The sequence below is a fragment of the Eleutherodactylus coqui genome, chromosome 4, assembly GCF_035609145.1.
Source record: "Eleutherodactylus coqui strain aEleCoq1 chromosome 4, aEleCoq1.hap1, whole genome shotgun sequence".
Lineage (NCBI taxonomy): Eukaryota > Metazoa > Chordata > Amphibia > Anura > Eleutherodactylidae > Eleutherodactylus > Eleutherodactylus coqui.
The window spans coordinates 278220783-278241026 of NC_089840.1; the positions used below are offsets into that span (position 1 = coordinate 278220783).

A 20244-nucleotide genomic window follows, 5' to 3' on the forward strand; every position below is an offset into this window, starting at 1 on the left:
TGGGTTTACATCCTTATTAGAGATGAGCGAGCACCAAAATGCTCGGGTGCTTGTTACTCGGGACGAATTTATCGCGATGCTCGAGGGTTCGTTTCGAACAACGAACCCCATTGAAGTCAATGGGCGACCCGAGCATTTTTGTATTTCGCCGATGCTCGCTAAGGTTTTCATGTGTGACAATCTAGGCAATTCAAGAAAGTAATGGGAACGACACAGAAACGGATAGGGCAGGCGAGGGGCTACATGTTGGGCTGCATCTCAAGTTCACAGGTCCCACTATTAAGCCACAATAGCGGCAAGAGTGGGCCCCCCCCTCCCAACAACTTTTACTTCTGAAAAGCCCTCATTAGCATGGCATACCTTAGCTAAGCACCACACTAGCTACAACAAAGCACAATCACTGCCTGCATGACACTCCGCTGCCACTTCTCCTGGGTTACATGCTGCCCAACCCCCCTCCCCCCTGCACGACACAGTGTCCACAGCGCACACCAAACTGTCCTTGCGCAGCCTTCAGCTGCCCTCATGCCACACCACCCTCATGTCTATTTATAAGTGCGTCTGCCATGAGGAGGAACTGCAGGCACACACTGCAGAGGGTTGGCACGGCTAGGCAGCGACCCTCTTTAAAAGTGGTGGGACGATAGCCCACAATGCTGTACAGAAGCAATGAGAAATAGAATCCTGTGCCACCGCCATCAGGAGCTGCACACGTGGGCATAGCAATGGGGAACCTATGTGCCACACACTATTCATTCTGTCAAGGTGTCTGTATGCCCCAGTCAGACTGGTAATATGTACCTTAACAGTAACCGCGTTGGTGGTAATGTGGTGGTGACTGCGGACCTAGTAGCACGGTTGTATTTTGTTGGTTTTCGGAATGTGGCCAGGATTAAGTGGGCCGTGGCGGGGGGATGGTGGGGGGGCTCTCTTGTTGTGTCGGTAAAGGTGAAATTCTTGGACTGCCACCAGACGAACCAATGCAAAGGCATTTGCCAAGAATGTTTTCATTGTTGGAGGAGGAGGGGGATGTTTTTGAGGCACTACGTGTCCTCTCCACGTGTCCGTGGTTATATGCACCTTAACAGTAACCGCGTTGGTGGGAAATGGCCTCGCCGCCATCATGTCTTTGGGAAGCCTCTGTTTCCACACCCCAGAGACATACCATTAGCAGCGGTATAGGCAGAGCCCAGAATTCATAACATTTCAGCCGTAGCATTAGGACAGGCCCCACTAACATATCACTAGCAGCATTATAGGGGGAGCACAGTATTAGTTCCATTTCAGTAATAGTAGCACTCAAGACAGGCCCCAGTAACAATTCCGAAGCAGCAGTATAGGAGGAGCATAGTCTAAGTTCCATTTAAGTAATAGTAGCAGCCTACACAGGCCCCAGGAACAATTCCGAAGCAGCAGTATAGTGGGAGCGCAGTCTTAGTTCCATTTCAGTAGCTGCAGTATAGCCAAGGCCCAAGTTACATTTATGTAGCTAAAGTGTAGGCCAACCCCACACACCTTTCTGTACCATGAGTGCAGGCGAAGAACATAGAAATTGCTATGATTACACTGTAGGTGAGGGCTCAAAAAAATTGGTGTACCAACAGTACTAATGTACCTCAGTAAAAATTGGCCATGCCCAACCAAGATGGCAGGTGAAACCCATTAATCGCTTTGGTTAATGTGGCTTAAGTGGTAACTAGGCCTGGAGGCAGCCCAGTTTAACGAAAAATGGGTTCAAGTTAAAGTTCCAACGCTTTTAAGAGCATTGAAACGTATAAAAAATTTTTAGAAAAATTATATGAGTGAGCCTTGTGGCCCTAAGAAAAATTGCCCGTTCAGCGTGATTACGTGAGGTTTCAGGAGGAGGAGCAGGAGGAGGAGGAGGAATATTATACACAGATTGATGAAGCAGAAATGTCCCCGTTTTGGATGGTGAGAGAGAACTATGCTTCCATCCGCGGGTGCAGCCTACGTATTGCTTAGGTATCGCTGCTGTCCGCTGGTGGAGAAGAGAAGTCTGGGGAAATCCAGGCTTTGTTCATCTTGATGAGTGTTAGCCTGTCGGCACTGTCGGTTGACAGGCGGGTACGCTTATCTGTGATGATTCCCCCAGCCGCACTAAACACCCTCTCCGACAAGACGCTAGCCGCAGGACAAGCAAGCACCTCCAGGGCATACAGCGCTAGTTCAGGCCACGTGTCCAGCTTCGACACCCAGTAGTTGTAGGTGGCAGAGGCGTCACGGAGGACGGTCGTGCGATCGGCTACGTACTCCCTCACCATCCTTTTACAGTGCTCCCGCCGACTCAGCCTTGACTGGGGAGCGGTGACACAGTCTTGCTGGGGAGCCATAAAGCTGTCCAGGCCCTTAAAGACTGTTGCACTGCCTGGGCTGTACATGCTGCTTGATCTCCGCACCTCCCCTGCTACCTGGCGCTCGGAACTGCGCCTTCTGCCACTAGCGCTGTCGGATGGGAATTTTACCATCAGCTTGTCCGCCAGGGTCCTGTGGTATAGCAACACTCTCGAACCCCTTTCCTCTTCGGGAATCAGAGTGGGAAGGTTCTCCTTATAGCGTGGGTCGAGCAGTGTGTACACCCAGTAATCCGTAGTGGCCAGAATGCGTGTAACGCGAGGGTCACGAGAAAGGCATCCTAACATGAAGTCAGCCATGTGTGCCAGGGTACCTGTACGCAACACATGGCTGTCCGCACTAGGAAGATCACTTTCAGGATCCTCCTCCTCCTCCTCCTCAGGCCATACACGCTGAAATGATGACAGGCAAGCAGCATGGGTACCGTCAGCAGTGGGCCAAGCTGTCTCTTCCCCCTCCTCCTCATCCTCCTCACGCTCCTCCTCCTCCTCCTGAACGCGCTGAGCTATAGACAGGAGGGTGCTCTGACTATCCAGCGACATACTGTCTTCCCCCGGCTCTGTTTCCGAGCGCAAAGCGGCTGCCTTTATGGTTTGCAGGGAACTTCTCAAGATGCATAGCAGAGGAATGGTGACGCTAATGATTGCAGCATCGCCGCTCACCACCTGGATAGACTGCTCAAAGTTTCGAAGGACCTGGCAGATGTCTGCCAACCAGGCCCACTCTTCTGAAAAGAATTGAGGAGGCTGACTCCCACTGCGCCGCCTATGTTGGAGTTGGTATTCCACTATAGCTCTACGCTGCTCATAGAGCCTAGCCAACATGTGGAGCGTAGAGTTCCACCGTGTGGGCACGTCGCACAGCAGTCGGTGCACTGGCAGATTAAACCGATGTTGCAGGGTGCGCAGGGTGGCAGCGTCCGTTTGGGACTTGCGGAAATGTGCGCAGAGCCGGCGCACCTTTACGAGCAGGTCTGACAAGCGTGGGTAGCTTTTCAGAAAGCACTGAACCACCAAATTAAAGACGTGGGCCAGGCATGGCACGTGCGTGAGGCTGCCGAGCTGCAGAGCCGCCACCAGGTTACGGCCGTTGTCACACACGACCATGCCCGGTTGGAGGCTCAGCGGCGCAAGCCAACGGTCGGTCTGCTCTGTCAGACCCTGCAGCAGTTCGTGGGCCGTGTGCCTCCTATCTCCTAAGCTGAGTAGTTTCAGCACGGCCTGCTGACGCTTGCCCACCGCTGTGCTGCCACGCCGCGCGACACCGACTGCTGGCGACGTCCTGCTGCTGCTGACACATCTAGATTGCGAGACAGAGGTTGAGGAGGAGGAGGAGGAGGGTGCTTTAGTGGAGGAAGCATACACCGCCGAACATACCACCACCGAGCTGGGGCCCGCAATTCTGGGGGTGGGTAGGACGTGAGCGGTCCCAGGCTCTGACTCTGTCCCAGCCTCCACTAAATTCACCCAATGTGCCGTCAGGGAGATGTAGTGGCCCTGCCCGCCTGTGCTTGTCCACGTGTCCGTAGTTAAGTGGACCTTGCCACTAACCGCATTGGTGAGGGCGCGTACAATGTTGCGGGAGACGTGGTCGTGCAGGGCTGGGACGGCACATCGGGAAAAATAGTGGCGACTGGGAACTGAGTAGCGCGGGGCCGCCGCCGCCATCATAGCTTTGAAAGCCTCCGTTTCCACAACCCTATACGGCAGCATCTCAAGGCTGATAAATTTGGCTATGTGGACGGTTAACGATTGAGCGTGCGGGTGCGTGGCGGCGTACTTGCGCTTGCGCTCCAACACTTGCGCTAGCGACGGCTGGACTGTGCGGTGCGAGACATTGGTGGATGGGGCCGAGGACAGCGGAGGGGAGGGTGTGGGTGCAGGCCAGGAGACGGTAGTGCCTGTGTCCTGAGAGGGGGGTTGGATCTCAGTGGCAGGTTGGGGCACAGGGGGAGAGGCAGTGGTGAAAACCAGAGGCGGTGAACGGCCTTCGTCCCACCTTGTGGGGTGCTTGGCCATCATATGTCTGCGCATGCTGGTGGTGGTGAGGCTGTTGGTGGTGGCTCCCCGGCTGATCTTGGCGCGACAAAGGTTGCACACCACTGTTCGTCAGTCGTCAGGCGTCTCTGTGAAAAACTGCCAGACCTTAGAGCACCTCGGCCTCTGCAGGGTGGCATGGCGCGAGGGTGCGCTTTGGGAAACAGTTGGTGGATTATTCGGTCTGGCCCTGCCTCCACCCCTGGCCACCGCACTGCCTCTTGCAACCTGCCCTGCTGCTGCCCTTGCCTGCCCCTCTGAAGACCTGTCCTGAGTAGGCGTTGCACACCAGGTGGGGTCAGTCACCTCATCGTCCTGCTGCTCTTCCTCCGAATCCTCTGTGTGCTCCTCCCTCGGACTTACTGCCCTTACTACTACCTCACTGCAAGACAACTGTGTCTCATCGTCATTGTCCTCCTCACCCACTGAAAGGTCTTGAGACAGTTGGCGGAAGTCCCCAGCCTCATCCCCCGGACCCCGGAAACTTTCCAATGGTTGTCCATCAGTGACGATAAACTCCTCTGGTGGGAGAGGAACCACTGCTGCCCAATCTGAGCAGGGGCCCGAGAACAGTTCCTGGGAGTCTTCCCGCTCCTGAGCATGTGTCATTGTAGTGGAGTGAGGAGGCTGGGAGGAAGGAGGAGCAGCAGACAGAGGATTCGGATTTGCAGCACTGGACGGCGCAGAACTCTGGGTGGATGATAGCTTGCTCGAAGCGCTTTCTACCATCCACGACAGGACCTGCTCACACTGCTCATTTTCTAATAAAGGTCTCCCGCGTGGACCCATTAATTGGGCGATGAATGTGGGGACGCCAGAAACGTGCCTCTCTCCTAATCGCGCAGCAGTCGGCTGCGACACACCTGGATCAGGAGCTCGGCCTGTGCCCACACCCTCACTTGGGCCTACGCGTCCTCGGCCGCGTCCTCTAGGCCTACCCCTACCCCTCAGCATGCTGTATTACCAGTGATCTCCAAGCCAGGAAAGAAATTGGCGCAAGCCTGCAGCCAAAATAGAATTTTTTCCCTTGTTTTTCAAAGGACAAGCCACACTGCGTGTATTCAATGAATACTACTAAGTTTAATAACTGTGTTGTGGCCCTGCAAATGTGTCACAGAACTGCAGTGATGCAAAGTTATTCGCTACAGCAGATCAGGGATTTCCCATGCAGGAAAAAAATTGGCGCAAGCCTGCAGTAAAACATAGCTGGCTGCGTCTGATTTTTTTTAACGTTCTGCACGCAGCACACACGTACCCAGAGCCCTGAGGACTGTCAGAGGCAGGCGAAATATAATTTTTTCCCTTGTTTTTCAAAGGAAAAGCCACACTGCGTCTATTCAATGAATAATGTATGTCTTCTGGCCCTGCCTACACAATTCTATCCCTGTAGTATTAATGCCGGGTGCAATGGTCTGCACAGCCGGTTTTGAGAAAGAAAAAAAAATGCAACACTGCTAACAGCAGCCTGGACAGTACTGCACACGGATAGATGTGGCCCTAGAAAGGACCGTTGGGGTTCTTGAAGCCTACACTCACTGCTAACACTCTCCCTGCCTAACCACCACTTCTGTCCCTATTGCAGGGCGCAATGCTCTGCAGATCCAATTTTGAAAAAAAAAATACAGTGCTAACACAGTACTGCACACTAGTAGATGTGGCCCTAAGAAGGGCCGTTGGGGTTCTTGAAGCCTACACTAACTCCTAACGCTCTCCCTACAGCAGCTCCAGCACGATAGCACTTTCCCTCAGCTAACTCACAAGGCATCTGAGCCGAGCCGCGGGAGGGGCCGATTTTTATACTCGGGTGACATCAGATCTCCCCAGCCACTCACAGCAGGGGGGTGGTATAGGGCTTGAACGTCAGAGGGGGAAGTTGTAATGCCTTCCCTGTCTTTCAATTGGCCAGAAAAGCGCGCTAACGTCTCAGAGAGGAAACTGAAAGTAACCAGAACATCGCGTGGTACTCGTTACGAGTAACGAGCATCCCGAACACCCTAATATTCGCACGAATATCAAGCTCGGACGAGTACGTTCGCTCATCTCTAATCCTTATGTTCTGGATTCTGTTATCTGGGTATTAGGAGATGTTTTGTAAAACTTGTTTGGGCCTGTTTTTTTTGGAATGGATGGCAGGCTTGGTAGTGGGGCTGTCCATTCCACTCCCTCCACTCCAGGTATTATTTTGGGAAGACAAGCTCCTTAGGTGCAGAGGCTGTCCGATTAGCGGGGCCATAAAGTCTGCAAAGTGGAGTGGCAAACAGAGGAGGCCGGGTGCAGCTAGGAATGCTGGAAGCTGCTGGTCTCAAGAGACGCACTATTACTGACCCAGGGAAAAAAATGGACTTTGTGCAACTGTGTGGTTTTTTGTGCTGCTGTAGCAAGCCGTCTGTATAGTCAGGGACGGACTCTGTATAGTAAGTGCTGGATAAGCAGGATTTTGTTTAGGCCTGAAGTTAAGGCTGTATTCTGTTTATTTTTATGCTTTCTAATAAACACAGGCCAAGCCTGTATGGACTTTATCTACTGTTGTGGACTGCCAATAACACTGCAACTCTGCGCTCTACCTGAGCGGACTCTCCTACAGCCTCCACGTTCTGTTGTCTGGGTCTACGCCTCCATGTTTGGGATTCTCATATTGTTCTCAACACGAGAAACAAAATAATCTTGTACATATGATACCTCCAATGGCTGACTAAAATAAATGATGTTATAGCAAGCTTCTGAGGCTGCAAAGATAACATTTTTGTATATTCCTTTCCAAAATTAGACAAATACTTTCTCCTTCTCAGTACTGAGAACAGATGTGGAAGGATATGTTTTTGTATGTAGAGGCATTACATTGTTATCCATGATTTGTAATTTGGCTGAATAGAGGAGTATACAGCTGATAACAGAGAGTAAAAATTCAAGACAAAATGCCGGTGAATAGAATCTGTGACTCTTCTCTGCAGTTAGTGGTTATTGCTCAACCGGGGCAGTCATCTTTATACTGCTGATCACTGCTCACATTTGTGTCTGTAGCATTAATATTGTTCAGATTTTTACCATGATTCAGAATATGTGAATCAGAGTTTTTAGTAATGTCTATTACCTGGTGATGAAGGGGGCTGGTGGTCCTCCATCATGACGTCCTTGTACAGATCCTTGTGTCCTTCTAAATACTCCCACTCCTCCATGGAGAAATAGACAGTGACGTCCTGAGACCTTATAGGAACCTGACAACACAATGATACCGTCATCACCCAGACACGTTATACCACCATAGCGTTACTGTATAATGTCCCAGCATTCCCAGCAGCATCACCTCTCTAGTCAGCAGCTCAATCATCTTGTTGGTGAGTTCTAGGATCTTCTGCTCATTGATCTCCTCCAGTATCAGGGGGCGAGGTGGAGGCCCTGTGATTGGGTTCAGGGGTCTTCCCCATCCATCAGACACCGGGGCCTGACAGCCATCACTAGAAGTCTTCTTCACTACTGTGTAGTCCTTCAAATTGAAAGACATTAATCAATTCACTAAAGACATTTTCAGATTCCCTCACCTCTCCTGACATATCATTTGTTATAAAAGGGGTTGTCCGAGGTGACAAAAATGGGCAATGTTGGGAAATTGAAAAAAAACAAGCCTTATATGAAATCCAGCACTCGCGCTCTGAAAACGGCTTTATTTGGCCAGATTCAATGATGACATTAGATCAACAAAATGTGACCACTGTAGCCAATCACTGGACTAGTAATAATACAAAAAAATGAATGTTGAAGCCACAGATTGCCTGCAGTGGTCACATGTTGTCAGAATGACCCCTACAACAAAATGCCAGTAATTGTTCACTGTTTCTATCACCATGTCGCCACTTTCTCTAAAACTGAATTTCTCAAAAACTGAACTTCTTGTGTTCTTTCCATCTACTAACCCACCTGAGGGTGCTTTCACACGAGCGTAGGCGTATTTACGTTCGCACGTGCGCAGCGTTTAATCGCCGGAAAGAACGTTTTTCGGCGATCATGACCAGAGCTAGAAAGCGTATTATCGTTTGTTCCTACTTTGCAAACTATCTTTTCGGCCATCGAATATGCGTTGGCGCGTATTTCGGTCACATATGTTCCGTTTTTTTCGGGTTGCCGTTTTTACGCGCCGTAAAATCGCCCGTGCGAACGAATACATTGGAAACCAATGCCTTAGATGGTCACGTTTATACGATTGGGCGGAAAAAAGCGCCGTTTATGTGCTCGTGTGAACGCACCCTTAACCTGACATTTCCGTCTCAGTCTGCAGTACACCATCGCTCCTCGGCAGCATGCCTGCTGTCTTGGGGTCTCATTTGACTCTAATCTTTCCTCCACTCCCCATGTTCAGTCATTTGCTGGCTCATGTCACCTCAAAAACTTCTCCAGAATTCCTTACCTTGGAAATATCAAAAACTTTTAATGTTGCCCCGATCCATTCTTGGCTTGATTACTGCAACTGGCAACTAAATGGTCTCCAATTCACTAAATTCTCCTCTCTCCAATATATCCTGAATGCAGCAGTCATCCTAATAATTTCTTGTCCAGTCGCTACGCTGATGTCTCCATCTTGTGCCAGTCACTGCCCCGTCTGCCCGTCAAATATAGAATACAATTTAAACTAATCCCTCTCATTCATAGGGCTCTCCACAGTGCTGCACCGCCCTGTATCTCCGGCCTCATCTCTACTGCCCGACTTGTGCTCTCCACTCTGCTAATGACCTCAATCTAAATACCCCTTTAATCCGAACCTTCCACTCCTGTCTCTAATGGCCCATTTATTTGGAATGATTATTGTTTAGGATTGTTCATATTCCAGCGCTCTCGCACGAATTAGATAACGTCCCATGTAGAAGCATGCAGCTCACTTTTGAACGACTGTCTGCTTACAGTGAATGGAGGCGGATAGGGGAAGAATGATCTCAGTCTTGCTCTTTCTGAATGCGATGCCAAGGATACTCGCTCCTATGTAACAGGACAGGAGCGAGCATCACTAGAACACACTGTCAGGCATCATTTGCCCGACCGCTCATCCCATGTAAATGGGCCATAAGACATTTCCAGAGTCACATCAGTTCTCTGGGATGCGCTACCCCAGACGATCAGGTTGATTCCCAATGCCCACAGCTTTATGGCCCTTTTACATGGGACAATTATTGTTCAGAATACCGCGCTCCCGTGGAAATCGGATTGATAATTAACCCGTGTAATTACATTCAGCGACTGAACGACAAGACTTGTTCACTTTTTGCATACAGAAAACTGAACAACTTGTCGTTTAGTGTAAACAGCAATTGTTCACTTCTGAAAGACTGTTTGTTTACTGTGAATGGATGCGGCGGGGGGAAGAACGCTTCCCGGCCCGCCCTGCCTCCATTCTGGCAGTGCTGTGAGTGATGCCAATGATACTTGCTCCTGTGTAACAGCACCTGAGCGAGTATCATTGGGATGGACTGTCGGGCATTATTTGCCCAGCAGCTCATCTTGTGTAAAAAGAGCATTAAGCATGTCCTAAAAACATATCTATTTAGAGAGACGTATTATATTCCCTAATCTAAACTCTTTTCCATCAACACTGCTTCTGCACTCGCCATTGGAAACCCAACCCGCTTCTACCAACAGTATCATCCATGCAACTTATTGTACCTCTTACCTGTTTATACCCAACTATGGCTGGTGATCGACTCCCACTAGAGATTAGCGAGTATACTTGCTAAGGCACATTACTCGAGCGAGTAGTGCCTTAGCCGAGTATCTCCCTGCTCATCTCTAAAGATTCGGCTGCCGGCGCGGGTGACAGGTGAGTTGCGGCGGGGAGATACTCGGCTAAGGCACTACTCGCTCCAGTAATGTGCCTTAGCGAGTATACTCGCTCATCTCTAACTCCCACCGCTTCATGTACGTATGTATATCACCCCATATAGATATTTTTTCACCTGTTGTGGCACCCCAATTCCTTTATAGTCTGTAAGCTCTTGCATTCTGGTCCTCACCCCTATTGTCCAAGCTATCCATTGGTTGAATACTGTATGTTATATCTTAATTAGCGTATGTTACCTCCGATTTGTAAAGCATTGTGGAATAGGTCGGTGCTAATAAAGATTATTATAATTGTCACAGAAACAAGGTTTACGGGTCCAACAGCCACCGACCTGTGATGTACGGCACCCGGGGGCAGGCTGCAAGGTTGACTTATTTCTAACTCCCTGTATCCTTCATTTGCCCAAATCACACACTGCACAGCTTAGTGCGCCCCAGCATACAGGCCATCTCGGTTTCCACCAGCTGACGCACAATTAACACACTTTGTGTTTATGTATCACTTAAAGCTTTATCCCAGTGAGGGCTAGCAGAGATTAGGCAAAATATATACATATAAAAGAGTTTATATTTACAGAAGAGTAAGGAGCTACAAATAACCACAAACAGTATGAAAACCAAAAGGAATAAAATAGTAGAAACTACCAGTCTATGAGGTTGTTTCCAACGGTCCTGGAGAGGAGGTGGACAGCCTGCATTTAGATGCAACTCCTAGGTCTGGCCATGGTGGGAAGATCCCCCTCTAGTTTTAAAGTCCCTCTGGTCCCACCTCCATCGTCATCCTGATGACATCACCGAAGGCTGGTTAAGTAGATGCGCAGATCTTCCGGAGGGAAACCCAGTTTAATATCCCGGCCATATTTCCCTGGGTGACACTCCAATAAGGAAGCTATAACTGCCATGCTTCATATCAGGAATGTACCTACAAGTGGACACCAAGCATGATCTGTGCAGCGCTTCATAGAATGTGCAGGACGGAACCAGAACCCAGCGGTGATCTGCTTGTCTAAGAGCTCTGCACGGGTGACAACAACCTAATGGTGACGTCAGCACTCATGCAGTCATTGGGATGACAGTTGTCCTGTCTAAATGGGATATTAGAGATATCTTTACCCAGGCGCAGATGGCAGATAACTGAGAGAATAGCTTACATGCAAAATATTTGGTGATAATCTATGAGTATCATGTTTAACATTTATTATTAACATGATGTCATTGCTGCAGTCAGATAAAGGAAGCCCAGCAATGAGAAACGGAGTGATGGGACTTGAGTCCATATGTGAGTCAGGCTGGCTTCACACGGAGCGAGAAAATCGCGAGATTTCTGCGTTGCGAGACGAACAAATACAAACCCCATTCTTTTGAATGGAGTCATACACATGAGCAATTTTTTCCGGCATAGCACTGCAATGCAATGCTGTGTAGGAAACACGATCTATCTTGCGGTGTGCTGTCGCATCGCAGCGCCAATTGTTTTAAATGGGGCTGGCAGCAGCCGCACCGAAAGATCCCTGCATTCCCAAAGTGATGCAAGGCTGTTTTCACAGGTAATTCACATAGTGGGGAGTGTGATATGGGGCGCGGGTTCACTGCCCGATATCACGCTCGCCAGTGTGAAGTCAGCCTAAGGCTTTTTTTTATGCATTTTTTTTACTTTCTCAAGATTTCCTTGTTTTTGTCTGAAACCCGACAACCCCTGTAACAGTGAAGAACGACATAACCCAGAATCTCTCACCTCTCCTGTAAGCTGGAGGAGTATCTCTAGGGTGAGGGTGAAGATACTCTCTGCCATCTTGTCCCGGTTCCTCTCCATCCTTGTCGGGTCAATCAGGATAATTATCTGATCTAGAAGATATCAGCCGAGGATCCTGAATGGGAAGACGACGAGACAATGTAACATCATACAAAACCCCCTGGAATAATACTGTGGTACGAGGACTTTGTTAACAAGGACTTTGAAACACGCTATTGTTTCTCTGTTATCAGCCTGAAAGCTGAAGCATATTGTATATTGTTATATATCTACCAAATGAAATGTAGCTACTGTATACTAACTTTACCTTTCATTAACTTCCCTTGGTATAAACGTAATTGTCTGTACATGCAGTCTGCTCTGCTGTGTGATGCTAGTTGTAGTTAAGATACACGGTGTAACCAGGTACCAGGAGCCTGTGATGGAATTCACTAACACCCCCCTTCCTTTATTCACTCACTCTACCCCGTGTCCCTCAGTCTGCTTCATGTTAACACAATCTTTGTTCATTTCCTATATACTCTGGGTGTCTTCTGCAGATCCAAGATCGTATATCAATACAATTACTGGAGATAAGAAGTGGAAGCCGGTGAGGAGATAATAAAGTATAGATGGTGAAACGGGGTGTTTTACCAAGTCAGAACACAATTACAGGCTTATATTGTAAGAGTCGTACAATGAGAATAGACTTAGTAAGACATAGTAGAATACATCACCGATCAGCCATAATCTTCTCTACATCCTGGCCAGCACATCAAACGAGAGAAGGAAGGTGTCAGGTCTATATCGGGGTACAGGTCTCAGGTACCTCATCAGGTCCTGTCTATGTACTCTCAAGCCCATGTTATATACTCTTTACAAAAAGTTTCTACATGCACAGAATTCTATTGCTCATTAGTCCTGGCTCATCTTATGGTCCTTTTAGGGGAGCCAATTCCCGGTTGGACAAGCGAATGACGTCACCTCTAGCTCGTTCGTATTCGTTCAGCCTGCAGACAGGCAAATGTATTGTTGCTTGTTCAAATGAGAATCATTCAGTCTCTCTATAAGTGAATGAGATGAATGAATAATTGCTGTTTAAACCGAATGGGCCAATGATAATTTTTATGGCTGTATAAAATGAACGACGAGCGGAAATCCAACTATCCCTATTCTTGTTCACCGTTCAGTGGTTGACTCGGGTTTGGACCAAACAAATAACCTTCATTTTCACTCGTTTCAACGATTTTTCCAATGATAATGAAGCACCTTTAACCTTTGCCTAACCGTGTTGTCCCATCTCAAAGTACTGGCCAGATACCTTAAGAAGTCACAAGTCCGCAAAGCAAACATAAAGACCTATTAGACACTGTAGACACTGTCAGTAGACCAACTCCAGAGAAATACGACTATAGCAAAAGGGTTACACCAAATATCACTATGCCTTCTAAAATACAATATGGAGGACATCCAGAGAAAAGTCCCCAGTCAATCTACGCAGCACTACAAGGGGGCACAGCCTGGCCGCAGTTGTAGGCGGCTGTGTGGTGTGAGAGCTTGCTATTCTGCTTACCGTCCTTTCCCCAGCATAGGAGCAGGGAGTGGTATCTCTACAGTCGCGACTGCTTTAGCAGTTGGAGATCCCTCTGGACCATTTCCAAAAATAATCTGGGAGAAGGCTGCAGGAAGCACTTCCACAATGGCGCCGGCGCACAGGGAGCCAAGGCTCGTTATTATAAGTGGTGCGGCATGCCAGATCCACACCCCCATCGGTGGTACTATCATCTCAGGCAGATACGTTCGTAAGGCTGACACAGGGCTCTTGCAGTAAGTGTATCTCCAGCCAGCAGATATGTGGAGCTGCAGCAGCTTCCTCCTCCAGCTCTATTACAGCCACAGCAAATGGGTCTGCATTGCAAGATTTGGGGCTTATTCGCTGTAATCCCCCAAAATTTTAGAAAGAACAACAGCGGTAAAAGGGAAGCTCAGTGATGTGGGGGCTCATCGGCGCACAGTAAGGGCCAGAACTCGTTTACATGGCCGTCTGAGAGCTTGGCTTATTTGGACGAGTTGTGTATTTTAATGGCACCACTCTGGGGTACCAATAATGGGTTACATTTTTTTAGTGGGGGAAGGCCGCCTGCAGACGAGCGGAAATCCCACCGCGGGATTTCCCGCGGGATTTCCGCCGCTGAAAGTCTGCATAGGAGTGCATTACTATACGCACTCCTATGCAGACGGCCGCGGTTTGGCCGCGCGAAATCTCGCGCGGCAAACAAACCGCAGCATGTTCTAATTTTCTGCGGGGCACGCACTCACCTGGCCGCCGGCTCCAGTCTGCGCATCTCTGGGGTCGGATCGCGCGGCGAGATTTCTCGCTGCCGGATCCGACCCGCTCGTCTGCAGGCGGCCGAAGATAGATAAAACGTCCAAAAATTCTGCTATTCTTTTGGGGGTTTTATGGTGTTACGATTATTGTGGTACCAAGTTTGTATAGTTTTTTTTTTTAAATTTATTACTTTTGAACAATTATAATCTGTTCTTATAAAAACAGATTATAAGAAAAACAATTAAATCTGCATTGCTGTATTCTAAGACCCTGAACATCTCTACTCTTCTGGCGGCGAAGCTCTGTGAGGGCTTGCTTTTTGAAGGAAGAGTTTTAGTTATTATTGGTATCAGCTTGAGGTACATGTGACTTTTAGGGCACCTTCAGACGACCGTATATCAGATATGGATATTCACGCTGGCCGATATACGGCGTCCCTCTGTGCAGGGGGAGGAGGCTAGAAGAGCCAGGAGCAGTGCACTGAGCTCCCACCCCCTCTCCACCCCTCAGGACTATTTGCAATGAGAGGAGTGGGACAGGGGCAGAGCATAGTCTCACGGCTTAGCTCCGCCCCCTCTCATTGCAAATAGTGTCGAGGGGTGAAGAGGAGGCGGGAGCTCAGTTCCTGCTCCCGGCTCTTCCAGCCTCCTCCCCCTGCACAGAGGGACGCCGTATATCGGCCGACGTGAATACCCGGCCGATATACGGTCGTCCGAATGCACCCTTAGATTGCTATTTATTATATTTTTTCGGAGGTGAATAAACAAAAAATAGTAATGCTGGCATTACTTTTGAAAATAATTTTTACGGCGTTCACCATGCGAGATAAATAAAATATTTTCGCAGTCTGGGTCGTTACGAACGCAGAAACACCTATTATGTGTTGCTTTTTTTTAATCTTTAATTGGCATTTTATCCATTTAAATTGATTTTTGTTGGGAAAAAATTTTTTATTTTTTTATTAACTGGATTTTTTTTTATTTTGAATTAAACATTATTTTAGTTGTTATTTTTTAGTCCCTGAAGGGGACTTGAAGAGTGATCATTCGATTGCTGGGATAGTACACTGCATTACTCATGTAGTGCATTCTACTAAGCTTATGATAACAGCCTATTAGACTGTGGGAGACATGGTCTAATAGGCTGAGTTACATGGCAGACATAAAAGCCTTTGTCAGACCTTCCGCTGCCATGTGAACCCATTGGTACCTTGTAATCACACCACGGGGTGCCAATGGGTGACAGAAAAAGCCCCCTCCTCGTCATCTGCTTACTTGTTGCAGTTGCTACTGATTGTGGCATGTAAGGGGTTAAACGGCCAGGATCTGAGGTTTCTCTATTCCTAGCTGCTAGGGCAGGAGCCTGGCTGTCAGTAGTCAGCCTTCGGCCTCCTGTACACTGGATGTGATTGACGCCCCGATATCGCTCTCACAATCCTTCCTGAAGCCCTGGATGACAGTCGTGTTCGCAGGGAAACAGCCCCCCATCCCTGCAGGGCTGAAGGAATCCCCTGCTGTGGCTGTCACAGCTGTGGCAGGAGAGAGTGATCTCCTACCATTGATGGCAATGAGGCCAGCAGCAGCAGCGCCAGCCCCATTGGAATCAATAGGACAGGATCGCTTAACCCCTTCCCACTCCAGGACGTACATTTATGTCGGGGTATGTATGAAGAGAGATCGCGGGGCGACCTCTCTGCATGCAGCGCGGGCGTCAGCTCTTTATTACAGCTGACACCTGTGGGCAATCGCTGCGTTCAGGAACTTCTAAACATAAAACTTAAACAACAGTCCTTCATGTTCGGTCCAAGATTTATCAGTCCTTTCAAAATTGTAACGCCATACATATTCTTTCCTGCTTTTTAGATGCAGCTAATGTTTATAATAGTGACACAAAAGAGAAGAAATACTGATGATGTCACCAACCTGTAAAACAGCGAGCGGCACAGAGCCGAAGAATGAAAGAACGCAGCAGCGACAACACATTGGGGGAATTAATGCCCGGAAAGGTTAATTCTGAAAGTGTAAATAATAAACTTATCTCAGTGCTGGAGACCCCACATACCTCCACCTGCAGCCGCACAGGACCTGTGATGATGTCACCGTCATGTGATCAGTGTGTGGGAGGAGACAAGGGGTCACATGACCAGGTCTATCCGCTCAGTGGATGCAGGACTGTGCTGTCGGAGGATGTATTCAGAGAGTGGATGGAGCCGAGCCGAGCGTGTGTGAGAGACGGAGGAGCGGAGCCGAGCGTGTGTGAGACGGAGGAGCGGAGCCGAGAGTGTGCGAGATGGAGGAGCGGAGCCGAGCGCATGCGAGACGGAGGAGCGGAGCCGAACGCGTGGGAGACGGAGGAGCGGAGCCGAGCGTCTGTGAGACGGAGGAGCGGAGCCGAGCGCGTGCGAGACGGAGGAGCGGAGCCGAGCGCGTGCGAGACGGAGGAGCGGAGCCGAACGCGTGCGAGACGGAGCGGAGCCGAGCGCGTGCGAGACGGAGGAGCGGAGCCGAGCGCGTGCGAGACGGAGGAGCGGAGCCGAACGCGTGGGAGACGGAGGAGCGGAGCCGAGCGCGTGGGAGACGGAGGAGCGGAGCCGAGCGTCTGTGAGACGGAGGAGCGGAGCCGAGAGTGTGCGAGACGGAGGAGCGGAGCCGAGCGCGTGCGAGACGGAGGAGCGGAGCCGAGCGCGTGCGAGACGGAGGAGCGGAGCCGAGCGCGTGGGAGACGGAGGAGCGGAGCCGAGCGCGTGGGAGACGGAGGAGCGGAGCCGAGCGCGTGCGAGACGGAGGAGCGGAGCCGAGCGCGTGGGAGACGGAGGAGCGGAGCCGAGCGCGTGCGAGACGGAGGAGCGGAGCCGAGCGCGTGCGAGACGGAGGAGCGGAGCCGAGCGCGTGCGAGACGGAGGAGCGGAGCCGAGCGCGTGCGAGACGGAGGAGCGGAGCCGAGCGCGTGCGAGACGGAGGAGCGGAGCGCGTGCGAGACGGAGGAGCGGAGCGGAGCGCGTGCGAGACGGAGGAGCGGAGCGGAGCGCGTGCGAGACGGAGGAGCGGAGCCGAGCGCGTGCGAGACGGAGGAGCGGAGCCGAGTGTGTGTGAGACGGGGAAACAGCTGAGCCCATGTGAGACGTATGTGTGTGTAATGTGCACATAGGGGGCCATATATTTGTGTAATGCATATATATATATATATATATATATACACACACACACACACGCGCAGTAGATATGAAGTCTTCACACACCTGTTAGGGTGCCATGTTTTTCACCTTCCATCTCCCACCTTATCTGTACAATTGCATTGAAAAACAAAGTGAAATCTTTTAGGGTGGAGAAATATAAATAGCAGACATAACATCATGGTGCTGTGAGTTTGGGGTCCGGTTGCTGCGGTCAGGCTGGGATGCCGTCTGTATTACAATGATACAATGGTGTGTTCCCAGCCTGATGACATACTCCTGCATTTGCATCACATGTGGATTTCAGTGTAAATCCGCCATGACAGAAGTCTGTGTACTTTCATTGTGGGTTTGTGCATATCTCCCTCCTACAGGGAGGCTCATCCGCGTGCCGTACACCCGATGCAGAATCTGTGCCTCTTAGTTACATGTGACTTTTTTCTGTGATGTGAATTTGAAATTCATGGCATGAACCTTATGTTGGTATTTGGGGACCATATACCTCCCAGGAGCTCCTGTGATCGAGGCGGCAGCTCTATCTGCTGATCTATTCAGCTCCCTGAATTATACGTTCTGCCTGCTCCCTTGTACTGCAACAGATACCTACCCGTTACCGACCTTTGGCTTAATCCTGACTATGCTACCTGCCTCCTCCCTTGTACTGCAACAGATATTTACCCATTACCGACCCTTGGCTTTCCTTGACCATGCTATCTGTCCGCTCGGGTTACAACATGAGACTCCAAACCGCTCCAGAACGTTACAGAATAATCTCACCAAACATGGAGTCTCTTGTGGTCAGCCTGAGGAAACGGGCTGCGAGGTTGCTGATTTACAAAGAAAACAAAAATAAACAACAGATCTGCGCTCCTATACGGTAGAGTTGTGTAAAGTGAACCTGTATAGATCACTTACATCTGAGAGAGCCTTCTCCAAAACCTGGAACCTGGTGTTGGGTCCTGCAGCTCTGCTTCGTCAGTGACGCTTGGGGATTCGTTTAAGGCTTCTGGGCACCTCCAGGGTGTAGCGGTCATCCCCTTCCCTCAGATTAGGGTTTGACCGTGTGCAGCGAGTGAGGCCTACACATTATATAAATTGATATATATTTTTTTCTACTTTGTCGAGTCCAAGCGCCGTTCTCACAACTTTTAATATTGATTTGCCAAGAAAAATAGAGACGGATTAGAGAGGCAACCCCTGGCGGTGCACAATGCAGGTTCAGATGTCTGCATGCCACTGCCATCTAAACTTGGTGGAGATTGCCGCCAATATCGAGGATTCCCTACTCAGTGCCGTATCTACCTACAGATGCAACCTACTCCATTTACCACTGACAGAAAGAAGGTATTGTTTATCGTCAACCTCCTCACAGATGAAACTGTATCCGAGCCAATGCATATAGATGTCATCTGCAAACCTCTTTCCCTAGCAGAGAAGGAAAGGCGCTATAAGGAGAATCTATGTCTGTATTGCGGGCTCGGGATATTATGCTATTAATTACCCCAACAATTTCAAAAAGACTTGCCTTTACCAGTGCTAAGTACATAGGGAAATCTGACATTCTCAAACAGCCTGGGTTTGGTGTCACAGGCCATCCCATTGATAACTCAAGGTAAAGATGAGATATTTCCCCCATCTTTTCACTTTGTCATTCCCATACAGGTCTTAATTGTGGACTAAAAATTATAATGCCCTGCCTTTTTCCCGACGCCCCACTCCCCATCACAAAGGACACCCCTCGTTCTCCTCCCCCACACTAAGCACACACAGAACCCTCCCTCGTTTCCCACCACTCCTTATCATACAGAACACCCCTCTTTCCTCCCACCCCCCACTCCCTATCACACAGGAGAAGCTCCTTGTTCACACGCCCCCACTCTCCATCACACAGGACGCCCTTCACCCCCCCCCCCACTCCCCAATATACAGAACACCGCTCGTTTCCCCCCCAATTCTTATCATACAGAACACACCTCTTTCCTTCCCCTCCACTCCCCATCGCACAGGAGACACCCCTTGTTCTTACCCTCCCACTCTCCATCACACAGGACACCCCTCGTTCTCCCCCACACTCCCCATCACACAGAACACCCCTCGTTTCCCACCACTCCTTATCATACAAAACACTACTCTTTCCTTACCCTCCACTCCCTATCACACAGGAGAAGCCCCTTGTTCACACGCCCCCACTCTCCATCACAAAGGACACCCCTCGTTCTCCTCCCCCACACTAAGCACACACAGAACCCTCCCTCGTTTCCGACCACTCCTTATCATACAGAACACCCCTCTTTCCTCCCACCCCCCACTCCCTATCACACAGAAGCCCCTTGTTCACACGCCCCCACTCTCCATCACACAGGACGCCCTTCATCCCCCCCCACTCCCCATCACACAGAACCCTCCCTCGTTTCCCACCACTCCTTATCATACAGAACACCCCTCTTTCCTTCCCCTCCACTCCCCATCACACAGGAGACACCCCTTGTTCTCACCCTACCACTACCTACTCACCCTACCACTTTCCATTACACAGGACGCCCTTCGTGCATTAATTATGAGCCATACAGAAGTTATAAAAAGTTTTTCACTTACCTGCTCCGTTGCTGACGTCCTCGTCTCCATGGTTGCCGTCTAATTTTCACCGTCTAATGGCCAAATTAGACGCGCTTGCGCAGTCCGGGTCTTCTCATCTTCTCAATGGGGCTCTGTGTAGCTCCGCCCCGTCACGTGCCGATTCCAGCCAATCAGGAGGCTGGAATCGGCAATGGACCGCACA

The 20244-nt window shown here is 49.8% G+C and overlaps 1 protein-coding gene across 1 annotated transcript in view; it reads right to left on the bottom strand.

The window, feature by feature from the left end:
* LOC136624526 (zinc finger protein 420-like) overlaps nucleotides 1-12096 on the bottom strand; it is a 75810-nt gene extending 63714 nt beyond the window's left edge. The window contains exons 1-3 of the mRNA XM_066598510.1: nucleotides 11968-12096; nucleotides 7714-7893; nucleotides 7501-7624 (exon numbers count right to left, since the gene is read on the bottom strand). Coding sequence (XP_066454607.1) covers nucleotides 7501-7624; nucleotides 7714-7893; nucleotides 11968-12045 — 382 coding nt within the window. The 5' untranslated portion in view covers nucleotides 12046-12096. The remainder of the gene's footprint in view (nucleotides 1-7500; nucleotides 7625-7713; nucleotides 7894-11967) is intronic.
* Nucleotides 12097-20244: the final 8148 nt, after the last annotated feature.